General features: G+C 54.5%; 1 protein-coding gene across 2 annotated transcripts in view; it reads left to right on the top strand.

Annotated features, from left to right (window-relative positions):
• Window positions 1–7446: 7446 nt before the first annotated feature.
• SLC9A3 (solute carrier family 9 member A3) overlaps window positions 7447–18315 on the top strand; it is a 46214-nt gene continuing 35345 nt past the window's right edge. For both annotated transcript variants that reach the window (XM_006081439.3, XM_006081440.3), the window contains exon 1: window positions 7447–7663. In XM_006081439.3, coding sequence (XP_006081501.2) covers window positions 7447–7663 — 217 coding nt within the window. The remainder of the gene's footprint in view (window positions 7664–18315) is intronic.

Genomic DNA, 18315 nt, shown 5'->3' with positions numbered 1-18315 from the left:
CTGGGAAGAAGCCGAGGAAGAGACCTGGATGACCACTCAAGTATGAGAGGCCTCTGGGACACCAACGGAAGCTGAATTCTGTATGAGCAGTGACTGGGAACGCAGCTGGGCAAAGTAGTGGGCAGGCCCGACCTGGGGGACGTGGGTGAGATCCCAGTTGTGGCGCTGCTTCCTGGATCTCTCCTCCTCCGCGTCTCCAGGCTCATGACTCTCTGGGCTGTCCTCCGCCTTTTTCGATGCATGGGAAGCGAGGTTCCACTTCCCATGCATTGACTGAAGGCTTGTCTGTGCTACACACAGAACCTGGCAACCCAAGCCAAGCTAGCTGAAGGGACGTGACTGTAATAAGAGAGCTTAGGGAAATTAACCAGGCCCAACGGAAGAAGAAAGCATTCGAAGACAGACATGCAGAGCAAATCCACTTTGCTTTGAGCTGAGTCCGAATTAGTGATGGACCAGATGGAGCTGAGTCTGATGAAGTAATAGACAAAAAGCAGCTGAGTTTCACTAAGTGCTGGAACTAACGAAGCTGAATCCGATTGAGTGATGAATCAAAAGGAGCGGAGCATGAGTGAGTGATGCAACAGACAGAACCCAGCCCAAGTTAGTGATGGATCACATGGAGTTAAGTCTGAGTGAGTGAAGGACAAGATGAAGCTGAGTCTGAGTGAGTGAAGGACAAGATGAAGCTGAGTCTGAGTGATAGACAAGATGGAGCTGAGTCTCTGGCAGAGAAGTGTTAGTGATAAATGTCTGCCGCTCATGTAAAGAGCAAGAGGTTAATAGCAAGATCCAGATCTTAAATATACAGATCAGCTGTTTCTGTGTTATTAATTAAGAATAGATGCATGAAGATAAATCTTGTCAGGCTTGATGAGAAAACAAAAAATGCACTTTAAATATAAGAACACCGGTAGGTTGCAAGCAGAAGAATGGGAAATGAGACACCAAAAGAAAGAAAACAGTGTGGCTACAAGAATGTCACAGTACACTTTAGGCAAGCAGTATCAGGAAGAAATAGAGGGACATTCCATGATGATAAGGAGCCAATTCAATGTGAAAACATAGCAACCCTATCTCTTAGCTTAAATTATAGAAAGCAGAAGCCAATATAACTAAAATGATGACAGACAAAGCCACCATTATTAAGTTATGAGTTTTTAAAATATATTTTTATTGATTTCAGAGAGGAAGGGAGAGGGAGAGATATAGAAACATCAATGATGATAGAGAATCATTGATTGGTGGCCTCCTGCACGCCCCACACTGGGGATCGAGCCCACAATCCGGGCATATGGCCTGACTGGGAATCAAACCATGACCTCCTATAGGTTGATGCTCAATCACTGAGCCACGCCAGCTGGGCCTAAACATGAAATGTTTGATGAAAAATTTTCCCAAAATTCCTTGAAAATACAATTTACCAAAATGAACACAAAAAGAAACAGAAAGTCTGACTAGTCTTATATTTATTAAATAAATTCAATCCATACTTTAAAACTTTTCCACCTAGAAAACTGCAGAGCCAGCTGGAGGATTGGAGAGACTCCTTCCACAAACAGCTTGTATATTTCTTGTTAGATTCCCCCCTCACACCCCCAGGTGTGTTTCATAGTTTTTGATGGTATGTAAATAGTATTGTCAAATTAACTTTCATTTTCTAAAACATCTGTTGCAGTGTATAGAAATTGATTTTGTACCAGCAACCTTGCTGAGCTCACTCTCCTTAATTTTGATAGTTTGTAAGTCCTTTTGGGCATTACATAGAGGCAATATCTCACATGCTAAGAACAACGTTGTTCCTTCTTTTCCCAGTTCTTCTCTCAGTTTTTCTTTCTGCTCTTGTGCGGAGAACAGCAGTGAGGGAGGCATCTGACGCTCCTTACCTCCAGGAGACAGGTCCCAGTTTCATCCGCCTGTGCTCACTGCGGGGTATGTAGGTCCTATTTCCCAGGTTAAGGAAACTTGCTTCTGTTCTAAGTTTGCTTAGAGTTTTCCACTTAGCAATTGTTTTGTCACGAGTGGATTTATAATTTTCCCAAAGGCTCTTTCTGCTTCTGTTGATTCATCACTGAGCTTTCTCCTTTAATCTGTCGAGGTGATGACTCACAAGCAGCTCTTCTAATATTAAGCCAGCTCTTCAGCCTGGTACCTTCCCTGCACTTTGCAGGATTTAGCTGGTCCCTGTGTTCAGGATGCTTCAGTTGTTGTTGGTAACTGGGCTGGTTTCTGAGCCGGTTGGCAAGGCTGGGGTCGGGGGTAGAGGGACACGGTTGGTCACTGGCCCTGGGGCTTTTGCGGGGCCTCAGTGAGGAGCTGGGTTTCGGGGTCCTCGCTGACCATGGGCGGGGGTGTGGAACACTGTGCAGGGGGAGCACAGGGTGTTTCTGGGGAAGGGATCCCAGCCAGGGAATGCCAGGTGTATGGGGTCTTGCCTCCAGAAAGGAGGGGGTTGTCAAGATTCCTGGGAGGAGGGGGCATGGCCCAGAGACCAGGGCTTAAACAAGGGGTGTAGTGAGATTGGCAGGACTTCACAAGGGACAGGAGGTGGGAGCAGGGAGTGATCAAAGTGGTTGGGGGAGGTGCTTCCACAGAACTCAGTGAAGCCAGACAGTCCCTGTTGCAGAGGGTCCCTTGTGTCCCCAAGGGTGGAGGGGGTACCAAGCCTGGGGTGCAGGGATCAAGGCAGGTCCATGATCCTCGGGACCTCAACCCCGCCCCAGGCTCACTCACGTGCTGCCAAGCCACAGACCAGCAGGTCTGGAGGAGGACATGGAAGTGACTGCGATTCCAGATCCAAGGCCACAGCCTGGTGACCCCAGGGCCTGGGGACACTGTGACCAAGGTGGCAACTCTGGAGCTATTGCTTAGCCTTAGACCCTCTGCCCCGAATGCCCCTCACCTGCATACTGGTCTGTGGCCATGGCCTAGAAAGGCTCCAGACTCACCAGAGGCCCCACGGCTGCCACAGGCCGACCACAGAAGAACCCCTGCTCACAATTTGTTTTGAAAAAAATGCAGCTGTATTACTGCAATCAAATAAGGCAGGACACCTGTCATGCTGGTCTGCTCCTAGGGGGCCTGGAGTCTAGGTAGGACGGGGCACAGGGGGCACGCAGCCGGCCCACTGGCTAGGTATGTAATAGCTCCGGGCTCTTCCCCTCCTTAAGTGCTAGTGTGTGAACACTTTGGGTTTAAAAATAAACTTTGGGGATGGGTGGTGAATGCCTGTGTGTATGGCAGTGGTTCTCAACCTTGGCTGCACATTAGAATCACCTGGGAATCTTTTTAAAATCCTGATTTCTGGGCCTCATCCTCCGGAAATTCTGCTTCTTTGTTACTAATGTTGTGGCCCCACCCCATAACAAAGAAACAGAATTTCCCGGAGGATGAGGCCCAGAAATCAGGATTTTAAAAAGATTCCCAGGTGATTCTAATGTGCAGCCAAGGTTGAGAACCACTGCTGTATGGGCTTAAACATCTTAAAGTTACATTAAACTTAACTTTCATCTCTTGTGTATTGTCAGCAAAAGCATAGATGTGGACTAGATGGACTAGATGTAATGTTTTTCACTTTCATTTCTTAATTTTGAAGTTCAGATGCTCATGGCAGATGAGGTAGATTGCAGTTCTTTCGGACTGATTATTTGCATCATTGTAACATTTTTGAGTTGGCCATATGGTCATGGGGTCTCACAGTGCTAGGGACTAAATGTTTGTTTGCCCTCCCCCCTACCCCCCGCTCCCATCCCATAGTTATGTTGAAGCCGCCAGAGCACCCACTGTGGCTGTACTTGACAATAGGGAGGTAATTAAGGGTAAGTGAGGTTCATAAGGTTGGGGCCTTAATCCAATAGGGTCTGTGCCCTTTCAAGAAGCACAAGAGACATCTCTCTCCCTCTCTCTCCTCATGTCTGCACCCCAGGAAAGGCCACATGAGGACACAGAGACTCTGCCTGGTGACAACCTGGTCGGAAACTCGTTCCCAAACTAACACAATATATGTACAAGCAAACCCACAGGTGATCCTCACCACTGGGGAGGGTGGGGGAGGGCAGCTCTGCAATGCTGCTCACCTGCCTGATGGCGGTGCTGAGAGGGTAGTTATCAGATCATCACACACCTGCCTGGCCCTGAGGACACCTCCCAACACACACACACACACCCAGGCCTCCGGCTACTTTTGGCCAGATGGCCATTTGGATTGTGCGCGGCACAACTCTGGGGGCGCCGTTCATAATGGTAGCCCTGGAGTGGTGGGGTGCTGCAGCACTGCTTAAAACCACAGCCCGCCCACCATGTGGCCCCAGTCCTTGTTGGGGGATCACTGTGGAGAAGTGGGCCAGTGGGTGGGTGGTATATCTGGAGGAATGGAGCAGTACACACTCCCCACCCCCCTAAACTGACTTCTGCTTGTAAGGGAGGCTGATACTCTTATCACTGTACCTGCCCTGGAGCCTTCCAGCAACCTGAAGCGCAAATGCATTCATCCTATACTTGCCCATAGATCCTGCAAACAGCCTGCTTCTCACCAGAGCTTGCACCACACTCCCACCATGCCATTGCGGGGCCTTGCTTCCTTTCAACTCTCCCATGTCCTCGGACAGCCTGTGGCCACCTCTGCGGCACACTGTCCGATGGCCAACAACCAGCCTCAGCCTTCACTTTGAATCCTCAAGTCTGCACACTGACGGTCTGCTCCTCTGCCCTTTGAACTGCCTCCTGGGTCTCAGCAGCAGCCCCTCCCAGGGGAAATTCCCTGAGTTCTTAGGACAGGCTCTGGTAAAAACCCCCAGGGGTGGCATGACCGGAGGGTCACTGGGCATCATAGTACATGCCGTTCTGGTGGGCATTTGGCCTTTCTGTGGAATGCAAGGGCACCATCTTCAAAGAGGATGGTTTTGTAAAGGCTTTATTTACTCAGGAACCATGAGGGTAAATAAGGAGGGTGTCCGGGTTGCAGGTAATCTGATCATGTCCAACTGGCTCTACCTCTGGGACAGGAGGCCAAGAATAGAGCAGGGGACAGAAGCAGCACGAATAGGCTTGAGCTGGGAGCAACCATTCACCAAGCACGGCCACCCTGGCAGGTCCCAGTCACATACTCCCACAGACCCTGTGCTCAGCTCAGTCCAGCCTCCACCCCATGGTCACTACATCCCTTGAGGCTGGCCTCCCTCCCCCACCTGAATCCCTGGGCTACCACAGAGGCCCTTACAGCTGGCAAGTCCCCCCAGGGCCCCCAGTGAAGACTGATGCCCTCCACAGCATCCTCCAAGTGGTCGCCCAGCTTCACTCGCCATTTCACACCCAACCACCCAGACAAGTGAGCATGATTTGAATTAATTCTCTCTCCACTACATGACTGATAGCCACCTCTCATAAGAAACTGGGGAGAAAATCCAAGGAATAAGGTCATCCAGCTTAGCACTGCCCTCCCCACCTCCTAAGACTCTAACATATCCTATAATAAAGAGGTGATATGCAAATTGACCCTCACACCCTCACAAGATGGCTGCCTACGACCAGGCCTGCAGGGGGGTGGTTAGTGAGGGACGACCAAATGACTGAATAAGCAGGCTGCATGGGGCGACCAGGCCAGCAGGGTGGGGGCAGTTGGTGGTGACCAGGCCAGTGGGGGGTGGTGGGGCAGTTAGGGGTGACCAGGCAAGCAGGCAGGTGAGTGATTAGGAGCTAGCAGTCCAGGATTGTGAGAGGGATGTCCAATTGCCAGTTTAGGCCCGGACATCCCCTGAGGGGTCCCAGATTGGAGAGGGTGCAGGCTGGGCTGAGGGGACCCCCCCTCCCATGCACAAATTTTGTGCACCGGGTCTCTAGTTCTCAGATATTAGAAGATATGTGTCCACCTGCATCCATCTAACCAATGTCTCCTGAGTGCTCCTGTGTGCCAGGCACTGTTTCAGGCACTGGGGATGCAGCTGTGAGTCTGCTGGGCTTTATGCAGCCCCTCACTCAGGGAACAGATGTTCCCATGGAGAGGGCAGACAGGCAACAGACAAACAGAGCAGACAGCATGTCAAAGCCTGGAAGGCATGGAGGAACACGAGTAGGGGAGGGGGGGAGGGGAGCTGAGAGATCAGTGGATGCAACAAAGAGGTGACTTGGAGCAAAGGCCTCATGGAACCAAGGGAGCCTGGGAGTAGAGGTCCCCAGAAAGCGGGTGCATCTGGCAGAGGGAGGCTCAGAGGTCAGGGAGAGGCCCGAGTCTTGAGAGTTCCTCTGAGTTGGAGGGTCCAATAGGAGGGCCAGACCAGGCAGATGAAGGGGGAGCCTTTGCCGCAGTGGGTGACCGCCAGAGGTGATGAGCAGTAGCTGGTTTGTATTTGCAAGTAGAGCAGAAAACCTGTCCCGGAAACAGCGGGAGCTGAAGGAGAAGTCAGGTATGCTTCCTAGGTTTGGGCTGAACAGAAGACAGGGCTGCCCCTGCTGAGGCTGCAGGGTGGGTTTAGGGAGGAAATGTGAGGTGCATTTGCATCGTGGAGTCTGAGATGTCCAGGTGAGCCATCTGCAGATGCAGTGCAGGCTGAACGGACTTGAGGGTAGAATCCCCACCCCTGCAACCACCATGTCAATTCCAAGCCCACCCTGCGGTAAAAGGGACATTTCAGGTGCAATACTAGAAGTCTGAGCAGCGCCCTTGGGCTCTGAGGTGGGAGAAGGGGGAGCGAGGTAGAGGTCCCTCACAGAAGGTACAGGGGCCATGCTTGGAGAAGGGCAGGGACTTGGATTGTGCATCACCCTGGTTTCTGACAAGTTGTTAGATCCTGTGACGAAATGCTGTGGAAGACAGTACGAGGCTGGCAGCCTGGCCCCCTTTCTGGGTCCTTGTGCCTCTGGTGGGGTCTGCACAGCCCCAGGTCCTGCGTTTGTGGGGAAGGAGGAGCTTGGGGCCAATGTTCCCATGGACGGCCCCTGGCAACTCCGGAGCTGAGCGAATGCCACCGTGGGGCGCCTGAGGCACCAAGCGCTCACCACTTGACAGCCAAGCTCTGAAGGATCCCCAGCCCTCTGCGCTGCGCTCCGTCCTCCATCGCCCTGCGACCGCATAGACCTCCTGGCCTGCGCCCTGCAGCCCAGGGCTCCAGGAGAGGGCGGGAGTGGGTTGCGGACGTGGGAAGGTAAGGCCAAGGGGCCGATCAGGCCCGGGGTGGGCGTGCCGAGAACGCGCGACGGTGTCTGCGCTCGCGTGTGCGCAACGGGGGCGGGGCCCCGCCCCAGGGCGGGAGGGGGCCGCTGGATTAAAGGCCACCCGGGCGGGCGGGGACCGGGACAGCAGCCCGCACCCAGAGCACTCTCGGCTCTGCGCTGCCCAACGCGCTTCCAGCCGGCTGGCGCGTCCAGCGGCTCCCGCGCAGCGCGTCCTGCAGAGCGCAGCCGGACTGACACGACATGAGCGTCCGGACCGGACACTGAGCGGTGGGGATGATGTCGCAGCGCGGGGCACTAGGGCCCGGTTGGGGGCTTCTGCTGGCGCTACTGCTGGCGCTGGGCGAGCTGCCGCCGGTGGGGGCCGTCGAGGAGGAGCCTGGCAAGGAGCACGAAGAAAACCAGGGCTTCCAGGTGGTCACATTAAAATGGCACCACGTCCAGCAACCGTATATCATCGCGCTCTGGATCCTCGTGGCCAGCGTGGCCAAGATCGGTAAGCGACCCGGGACTCGAAGGGCCTCCGGGTTCTGGCCCCGCCGCGACTTTCCCTCCAGCGACCCCGCCTGCGTTCCAGCTTGGCAGAATTAGGCGCCCACCTTCCTCCGGGTATATGCCGGCTCCGCGGTCTTCCCTGTGGAAGGGGCGCGTTCAGTGTCAGTTGCCCCGCGGTCTGGTCCGAGATCACCGCGCGCAGCCCCGGAGAGCCAGCCCTGGAATCAGGCAGGGGCCGCGAGCCTGGCCGGGTCCGGAGCGGCCGTGCCGTTCCCCGAGAGTCACCCGATCTTGCCGGGCGGGTGCCGGTGGGGAAGCCCGCTCACTCCGGATACCTGGTCCTGTGTTTGGGCTCCAGTCTGCCCATCCAGGCCTGCGGTACAGCGCGTTTCCACGCTCTGGCGCTCCTGCGCCGGGTTTTCTGTCTGTCGGGCTTGCGGGGGGCTTTTTAATGCCCTGAAAAAGGAATGCCCTTGTTGTCAAGCACCGAAGTGATACTTTGTCCCCAGAGCAGAAGGGAAACGGTGCCGCTCATAATTAAGCCCAGTAAAATCCTACCTATAGGAGCGAGTTTCCCACCGAGAGCGTTTCTCTTTTTAAAACCCCTTCCTGTCAGATTTGTCTTCTCCTAACTTGCTCCAGTGAGCCAGCAAAGTGGGATTGCCATAACTCGGCAGCAAGGTGATGGGAAGGTCATCTTTCCTAAGGGCTTCGGAGGACTGAAGTTTCTAAGTGTCGGTCAACACCAGAGAGGGTCTTAGTTGAGGTGTTGGAGGTGTAATGGCATTTGTAACTTACTAGGAGGAGCCTGAGGGAGGGCCCACTGAGCGCAAGGTCTGAAGACACCCCCCACCCTTGCCCCCCAAGGAACTGTAGGTGGCAGGAACAGATCACCAATGGTTTTGAAATGGGGAAGGGCAAGGCAAGAAGAAGAGGAGCCCTTCTGGGGCCTTGGAGGGCAACTGACGTCCTCAGCATGCTGGGAAAGAGGTTTGGGGCAAGACCTTAGAGGGCTTTGGACCTGGGGTTCGGGGTACCTGGCAGAGGCTGGCTGCAGCTTGTTTTTCCTTCACTTCCTGCTTGTGCCATGGCCTCCCTTGAAGTCCCTCTCTTTTCTGCTTTGTCTTTCTTAGGAGCTCCCTCTGCCTTCTCCCTCCTTTTTCCTGGCATCTGTGTAGCCCCTTGGCCCCACCTGCCTGGTCACCTTGCTTACTTTGTCCCCCACTGGAAAGCCCTGTGGTCTCATAAGCTGTGTCTTTGCCAGATGCCTCTGCCAGGGGCAGACCACTAACACTAGCCAATGTCCAATGTGACATTTACTGGGCAAGTCCAACCTCAACGTCTGGGCGTACCCTGCCCTGACGCTCACACTGCTCACCTAAGAACTGACCTATTTCTGGGGCACAGTTGGGGGGGGGGGAGTGGCGTCTCTTCCTCTGCCACCCTCTTTACTCTATGAAACCACCATAAGGATGATGACATGTGCAGGGTGGGCCCAAGACACTCTGGGAGGTGCAGCTCCTCTGTTGTGTAATCAAGCATGCATTTTCTGTCTAGTCTTGGTGTCGGCACAGGTGTGGAGCCTGGCATATGAGAGTCCGGTGCCAGCCATCAGGGCACCAGCTGTTCAGCCTTGAGTGGGTGTGGGGACCCTGGGAAGGCGGCATTGACCCAAGTATTTGCCTGGCCCAGATTTTGTTACTCACCCAGGAAGAGCCATGGCCTGCAGGTCTCTGAGCACTCGAACTGTCCAAAGAGGGCCTTCTCCGGGTGGGGGCCACCCACTCCAGCAGCTCCAGCGCCGTCTCATGGGCAGGGCAGAATGTGTTTCCCTCCTGGCACTCACCATTTAAAAGGTCTCACTTCAACAGCACCACGCCCTGCATGTTGTAATCCTGGGAAGCTGGAGGTAGGGGCTCTCAGGACGACATAAAGAGGATCCCGGGGAGAAGACCCCTGGAGTGCCCTCTGACCCTGGGTCAGGCCTTGCCCCGCCCCTGCCTGCATAGTTCTTCTGAATTTGGAGGTTCCCACTATGATGGCATTGGGGCCTGGCCTGTGACTAGGCAGCACTACACACACTCAGTTTCCCCATCTTTACAAGGAAGCTGGGACTGTACCCATGCCCAGCCCTCTCCCAGCCTTGCTCCCTCCCTGTCCTTCCTTGTGGCCTCTCCCCATTAATCCTATCCTTGGAATCCCCTGCACTGACCCTGCCCAGTTCCTCAAGGCCATCTTTGTGACCCCACCTCTCTTCCCTGCCCTCTGAAGTCTCCCACCCCTTACTGCCTTGTCCTGCCCCCATCTTCTGAGGCTGCTCCTTCTTCATCCACCTTGGGCCCCTGCCCCTGGGTCTGGACCTAAGCTCCCCCCTCCCCCGCCACCCCGTCCACTCTCCCTTCACTGCCCCATGCCCAGCACCTCTAGGTACTGTCTTCCAGGGGCCCCCATCTCCAGCCCAGGTTACCTGAAAGTGCGGCTGGTCATCAGGCATCTCTGCACAGACGTCTCCCCACACCTCAGTTGAACCCCCACTCTCCCCACTTCTCAGCTCCCCAGGCTCAAAACCAAGGCTTAGCAAACAATCTGGACCCACCACTCACACTTAGCCACGCAAACCAGGAGTCACCTCGAGCCAGTCACCTCAGCTCAGTGGTCCCAGCTCACTCCAGATCAGACCCAGCTGCGCTCCACAACCCTCCAAGGCTCGGGTCTCACCCCCCCACAATCCACTGTGCTCTCTGCAGTGAAAATCAGAGCTCTGACCTAGTTTCTGCTGGACTAAGCCAGGGACTTCCCACTGCCCAGCCCACCCCCCTGCTCAGCCCTCTGCATTCAGGTGCCCACCCTTCCCCCCCACCCCACCCCTAAGAACTCTGGACTTACAGTTGAGGTTCTGATTCAGGGACTAGACCCCCTCAGACGTCTCCCTCCCTTCGAAGCCAACCCTAATGCCTATTGCTCACACCCCTAAAGACTAATCACGCCCACACCTTCCCCTAACTGGACCCGGAGGCCTCGTGGCCGTGGGTCCAAACTGTGCACAGATGAGGGACGTGCTTGGATCACAGTGCACTTCCTCCTGCCCCACAGTCCAGGGTTCACACTTGTTAAGCTACTTGGCCCCTTTCATCATTTAAAATGGTCAGGGATCATCCGGACTATTTGAGTCTCAAGTTACAGAAACAGAAGAGCTGGACTGATACTGATTTCCAAACACCTGTGTTGGAGAAGTCAGATTTCTACCAGCCATATGTAACCTTGTTGGGGAAAGAAGGTGCAGGGGACCCTGAGACACAGGCAGTAACTCCTGCATAAGCTTCATGGCAGCTTCTCTGCTCAGCAGCTGAGAACAGAGAGCTGTGGAGAGCAGGGTCACAGCACTATCTGGGTGGCCCAGGACTGGGTTCTGCCACTTTGCAAGGTGAGGAGCAGGTATGGCTTTTGTACCCACAGCTGTCCAAGACCCTGAGTCTGCAAGCTCCCCACATGTATACATTGGGGTCTGTTACTGCGTCTTTAGGAGATTCAGAGGAGAAGGAGGCCACTGAGGCCAGGGAACCATCCACAGCTCAGGGACGGGTGGAAAATGAGGTTGAGGATCCTTATGCAGTGGGGAGGGGAGAGGACTTTCCCTGGAACAGCCAGGAGCCCTGGACATGTGCTTCTCTGGGGGGGTCCCGAGTCTGCAGCCGCCCATATCAGGGTCACTTTGGACCTTGGACCAGGCCAGGCTTTCTCTCCCTAATCGTGTTCTCAGTCCTCAGGCCTCCCCTGGCTGTGTGACTTCTGTCTAGACGCCCTACCTAATGGTGGATTTCTCTGCGGTATAGCTGTCGGGCCCTGGGTTTCTGCCCTGAACTATGCTCCAGGCTGTGTGGGAAACTCTGGGGTGGTGTTTACCTCCTGGGCTAATTACACCTGCTCTGGTTTTAGGCGAGGAGCCCCTGACTCCTATCCCACTCTCTCCTGTGGGCTCCTGGGCACCTTCCACCATGCTCTCCTCTCTGCACCCCCTGAATTTCCCTTGCTGGTCTGGAGGGAACACATGAGAGGATCTGGAGGACAAGGATGGCCTAGAAGGGCAGAGTAACCCACAGGAGTCCCCAGTGGAACCTGTCCTTCCAAGAGTAGACAGTCAGTGGGCCCTAGTGGACCCCAATCCTCACAGGACAGATGGAGTCAATGGGAGTGAAGACCCATTATCCAAGGCCTGGAACCAAGGACTCTCCCTGGAGTTTCTCCTGGAGGGAAGGTGCATGCTGAAGGTGTAAAGTCTCCTTTTCCAGGAACTGCCCACGGGAGAATTAGCCCCTGGCTATAAAACAATCCATGGGCATTTGGAGCTAAGGTATTTTGTTGGAATAATCTGAGGAAGGGGGCAAAGGTCGGGCAGTACGATAGCACCCAGTCCTGCCTGCTCCAGAAGGGACTCCCCTGGGAGCCTTCCAGCTGGGCCAGCTTCCCGAAACAGTCCAGAGAGAATCACTACCAGTTCCCAGGACTCCAGGCTCTTCTTCGGAGTCTGGGCCCGGGTCAGCTTGGCACGCACGCACAGGCTCTGAAGGAGGAGTTTGGTGAAACTTAGCTCTGGGCTCTCTGATCTGGCCCTTAATCAGCCTCACACTTCATTTCTTCACAGACATGTTCAGCCCACCCCCACCCCCAGCTCTTGGCCAGTAAGACAGACACATGCCAGGCCCTTCACCATGCGCTTCTCAGGGGCCAGGGAGCGTTTAAAGTCGGGGTTCCCATCCACTCCCATCCACACATCTTCTCCCCGTTGTCTCTCCACTCCCTTTCGGCAGCGAGTTTTACCAGGAGCTGTGCACCTGAAGCCGGTGGGGGAGCTCAGTGTCTGATGTAGGAGGCGAGCCGACATCAGGGCTGGCCAAGGTCAGGGCCAGTCTCCTCAGCTCCTCTACCTGCCCTATGCTGGCAGGTGCTCTGAGTTTCTCTCAGAGAAGGGGCTTCCCTGGCTCTGTCCCTGCTGGGGAGCTAGGACAGGCCTGCTCCCAGAGCATGGTATCCATGGCTCTGAGTCTGACAGCTGGCACCTCTCTGGTGTTGGGTTTCAGACACCAAGTTTTGGGGTGCTGAATATTGGGATGCTGGATCTCAAGTACCAGGTATTAGGGTACCAGGCTTCAGGGACCATGTCTGGGGTGCTAGGTATTGGGGGGGCATCTGTGCGAGCCCGCTTCCCTGCCCTCAGCACTGGAGCCTAGAGTGTGTGATTTCCTGCCTGAGCCATGCTGGACACAGTGGGGTCTCTGCCCCCTGCACCCAGTAAAGTTTCAAGGTGGCTGGTTTCCTAGTATGAGAGTCTGAGCTGTTTGAGATTTGCTCACCTGGGGAAGGTCTTTGACCCCACCCATGCCTGTATCTTGCTCATATCTTGCCCCCACCCTCTGACCTGCAGCCCTTCTTCCTGACCTGACCTCATGCACTTGTTTCCAGCTCTTCTCTATCTCTTCATATCTTTGTCTTCTATCTCCTGTCTGTTCAGAGCTGGGGAGATAGCAGTGCTGGGAGTCCAGTTGCCTGCAGCACTCCTCCCCACCCAGCCCTATCTGCAGAGCCCATCAGATTAGGGGGGGAGGGTGCGGCTGAGCTCAGGGGGGCATGTGGGTGAGTTCATGGCAGCCTCCCATCCACCCTGCTGTAGCCCTGCTATGCAGTGGCTTTTCTTGGTTTCACCTGAAGCTCAGACTCCTACAAACACACACACACACACACACACACACACACACACACACACACACACACCTCCCTAGTCAGGCAGGTCACCAGGGCTTGGAGCCCTACCTACGCAGGATCTTTCTTGCCCCACCTCTTCTGAGCTCAGAACCCTCCAGCCTCCTACCCCCCAGCTCCTGAGGCTTCCCCCCAACCAGGTCAGTGTTGCAAAGGCAGGGACTGTGTATTTCTCTTCCTGCTGTGTCCCCACAGTCGGAGGCCTGCCCGCCCCCAGCAGTGCTCCTGAAGATCTGCTTTGCAGGGGTGAGGGATGAATGAATGAGTGAATGAACCAATGAATACACTGATGAATCTCAGCTTCTAACTTGTCTGTGAGCTTCCCACAAACCATCCAGGTGCTGGGTCTGGGAAGCAGCTCCTTAAGCTCTTTGGCTGAATTTCCCCCCCACCCCACCCCAAATTGCCATGTAGCCTCTGGTGAGCTGAGCGGCACACCCTATGACAACACCCTCCAGGCAGGCAGACCATTGACAAGTGGTGCCAGCATTAGCCAGAGCACTGTGGGCATGTTGGGGTTCAGGGTGGAGCACCATCACCCCAAACAGAGCTAGCCTGGGTGGGCCAGGTCCCCGGGAGGCGGCATGCTCACCTATGCATATCTAAAGTGCCCTCCACCACAAGCTGAAATCTTCTGCCCTATTCGCCACCGTGCAATCTTCTGGAATAAGACAGAATGAATCTACCAGGTCCTGACATGCTGGCCTCCAGACACACAGATACCTGCACAGGTTCTGGCTCATGCACCTTCCTGGAACTTGGGTCCCAGGCAGGTCAATACCCTCAGCACATTGATGACTTTTTTGGGATTGATGACTTTTTTGGGTTTGAATGGTTTGCTTTATCAAAATATTCCAAAATGTTTGATTTTTTTTTTTTTTTTTTTTTTTTTTAGCAGCCATAGTTCTGGGCACTAGATGAGCTCTCACCAGTGTAATATTCATTTAACAAGTGTTAGTGCTGCCACATGCCTGGCACTGCTGTAGGCCAGGAGGAGGCCACTTCAAACAAAATAGACCCAAACTTTGGAGGGTAGCATTTGTGCAGGGACAGACAGACGCAATCATGCCACAGGATAATGGTATTAAGTTCAATAGTGAACAAATGATGGGAGGAGTGAGCCCTTGGGTAAGGGGAAAAACATTTTCAGAGTGGAGCAGCCAGTGCAAAGGTGCTGTGTGGGCATGTATCGGTATATCTGAGGAGCAGGTAGGAGAGCCACCAAGGGTGGGGTGGGAGGTGAGGTCAGAGGGGCTAGGGAAGTGGAGCCATGAGAGCTTCTGAACTGAGGCGAACTTGACCCCACTGGGAGGTAAGGCAAGCTGCTGCTAGTGCCAGGTCTGGGGCTTCTTATTGAGTGGTATGGGGCATGCTGACACCAGTTGCTGCTTGTTTGAGAGATTTTAGGAAAGTCTGAAGCCTGAGCCAGGACAAGCCATTCATATGGAAAAACCACTGCAAACACCTTGGGTGGGGCTGCAAATTGGGTGGGGTGGGTCTCAGGGAATCACCAGGGCAGAGAAAACGGTGTGAGCCAGGTTGATGGATACTCAGATATGGGGCTTGCCAGTCAGCTCTGTGATGGGGGAGGATGAGGGAACAATGACCCCTGTGAGCACCTCTGTCTGGGAGAAAGCTGCCCCTGAGTTCTTGCTCTGGTTCCAGACAATCCAGTTCCTCCCCATATGTCCCTGGATACCCGCAAGCTGCAGCCCCAGCACTGGAGCTCAGAGGGAGTGAGTCTGTGTGCTGCCCCTTTACAAGGAACTGCCTGGGACTTCAGCAGCCTCCCTGTTACTTAGCCACAATCCCCACTGGTTTTTATAGCCCAAAGTTATGGGGGCTTCTCTTCACAGCACTGCAAGCCTGGGCTGAGGGGTGTGGTGTGGGGCTGGGATCCCTTGTTCCTCATGGGAAGCCTCTACAGCCGATATATCCCTCTTGATTAAAAAAATACCACACGTGTGCATTGGACCAACCTGTTCTGCATCTCCGCCCCTCCTATCAGTTTCACGGTGCTTTCTCCTTCAATTTTTTAGTTGTAGGACTTCCATTCAACCAAATTTTAGGTGGTTCTGAATGATGGTTGTTCTGTATTTTTGTTGTAATTTTGTTGTGAGAGGTGGCGAGTATCAGCGTTTACCTACACTGCCATCTTGGTTCTTCTCTGTTGGCCATTTTTTGCCCCAGGGTGATTTGTAAAAGGGAAAAGCCCTCTGATTTCATAAGATTCTTCCCAGTAACATGTTCAGGATAAACAAGTCAGAAAACCAGTGCATATGTTCACTAGGGTCTGATTAGAGATGCAAGCTCTGCCCCCCAGGAGCTCTGACGGCCTTGGTGAGAAAGGGCCTCCAAGAGCTGAAGAGCCCACCAGGCTGTTGTTTTTGCCTCTGTACCTCCAGCATCCCAGGAGGGTGCATGCCTGGGAGGTAAGGAGGGCGGATGGTGCCTGACTGTGGACTTGAACCACATGCAGGGGTGGCGATGACCACTGACAGCACCAGGGCTGTGGGTTCTTATGGCAAAGCCCTGGGCAGCACCTGAGTGGGGTGAGCACTGACATGGATATTCTTGAGGTCATGCAAGGTGCCTTGACTGGGCCTGGAGTCCTTCCTTGGAGCTGGCTGTGTCTCAAGTCCACATCTATAAACCAAGTGTTCATTCAGGTCTAGAAAGAGGTCAAATCCCCATGGTTTACTGGGTGAGGGGTCAGAGTCCAGCCAGAGGGGTCAGATGATGGCCAGATACAGGCTTCCCGTTTGGGGGACATCAAGATAGGCCTCAGAGGAAGAGAGGTGGCTGGGCTGAGTGAGATTGGCTGGGGGGAGAATACTCAGGCAGAAGCACCAGCCCAGGGGGCTCCAGTGGGTGGGGGCCAGGGCCATTTGGGCTGCAGTGGTGGATGGTTAAGTCCTGAAGGTGGAGAAGGGGGATGGGGCATGGTTGAGCCAAGTTGTCTCCCAGACTCCTCCCCCCACCCCCCCACCCCCCCACCCCCACACACACACCCTGATAGAATGCTCTACTTCAGGCACAGATATGGTCCCTGCAGACAGAACAGTGTCAGCTCCAGGAAGGTGTCTTGTGAACCATCCTAGCCCCAACTCCAGCCTCTGGGGGCAGAGATAGATCAACTCCTTTCTGGGTCAAACCAGTGCTCAGGGGGAAGGAGTAGGGCTACTGGGGGAGGGTCGGACTCTGTTTCTTCCCGTCCCTGAATTCACCACCTGCCGAGCTGTCATGTCAAAGTCCAACCTGGTTGAGTTCTCAGCTCGAAAAGGGTTTCTTGCAAAGGCAGGATGGGAAAGCTGGAAATGCCTGTTTCTAACAGCTTTTAGAACAATGCAAAGGGTGGAAACCACCAGCTCATAGGGGCTCTGTTCCTTCTTGGACTTAACTAGCTCTAGTTTTTGGATGCTACAGCCTACCCTTCTGCTTTCCCTTGGAACTTGGCCTGCATGTGCTAGGCACTCAGCGTAGTTCACCCTCATCCCCACTGCTTGCTAGCTAGATATGGATGTGAACAAGGCAGGGCCACCGGGGAGGCCCATGTCTGTGCATTTCCATGTGGATGTCCATGTGTAGTTGTGTGTGTGTGTGTGCATATGTGTGTATGTGAGCTAGTTCCTATGAGGTTGAGGGCTTCAGCCTATGGCACTGAGATCTATTCCCCATATGGCCATGGATACTGGGCCTGGATTTGAATCCTGCCTCTGTCATTGCCCCAGGCCCCTCAATTACTTCTGTGGCACCAACAATCCCTACAAGGGATCAGAAAGGAGTGGGTGAAATTTGGGCCAGGACAGATGGTGGCAGTCACTTAGTGGATATCCAATTAACTCGAGTCATTGCCACCCCCACATATCTGATGGAGTGTTGGCGTGATGGCTGTCAAACCCTGGACACAGGGTCACCAGGAAGGCTCCCTGGACCCACCCCAATGGGAAAAGCTGGGCTCCCAGGGGAATGGGCAAGGGAAGAGCCTGGGGGTGTGGGAAGAGGCTGAAGCCACCCTTGGCTGACCTTGGGTGAGCCCATTGGAGGCTTGTCCCACTGAAAGTGTGTAGTGGGGTCACAGAGGCCTTTCCAGTTTGAGAAGTCACCAGGCACCCCCCAGAGCAGGCCCCTCAGTCTCCTGCTCCTTCCCAAAGGCCAACTGAGAGGCCAGACTCCCTGCAGGCAGATGTCATCCCCATGTGGTGACAGCAGTAACTCAATGACTGGGCGGAATGTGCTATAGAGTGCACATTGTAAAGCAAAACCACACCTCCACGTGCGGAATCGCTGCCCATTTCCATCTCCTGTTCCTTCAGCCAAGAATCTGGATGAGGGACCAGCTATCTCTGTCGCCTGGGGCAGCAGTTGAGAAGCCTGTGAGACCAGCGGTACTGGGCCTGTTCAGTCCCCTGGGGGCAGCTCCAGCCATCTCAAGTTAGCCCTTCTGGGTGAGGCTGGGGCAGGCCCCCAGCTCATGGATCTCCTGGAGGGAAGAGGCTGGTCACTGTCCCTGAGCAGATACCACCCCAGCTGCAACGTCCTGGAATTTGAGGACTCTCCAGGGCCTCCCAAACCCTGGCCCCTGCCTGGTCTGCTGCTGCCTCTGAGAGGACTCGTGGTCGCCTTGTCTGAGGGCAAGCTGTTGTCCCTTCTGAGCCTCAGCCTCCACAGCAGGGACATGGCCAGCAGCAGCATCTCTCTCCGGTGTGGCTCAAGCAGGTGAATTGAGTGCCCAGAAAGTAAAAGGTGCCTGGTGCACTTTCTGCGAACATTTGTAATTACCCTCCATAGTGCCCAGCACATAATCAGAGATCAACAAATACTGAATAAAAACAAAAATGCCAAGACAGTCACACAATAGCTGCAGACACCTATATCTCAGCCACTGAGCTGTGG

This window comes from Myotis lucifugus, unplaced genomic scaffold (assembly GCF_000147115.1).
Source record: "Myotis lucifugus unplaced genomic scaffold, Myoluc2.0 scaffold_0, whole genome shotgun sequence".
Lineage (NCBI taxonomy): Eukaryota > Metazoa > Chordata > Mammalia > Chiroptera > Vespertilionidae > Myotis > Myotis lucifugus.
Note: the sequence above shows the minus strand (reverse complement) of the source record. Positions and strands in the feature narration are given on the sequence as shown.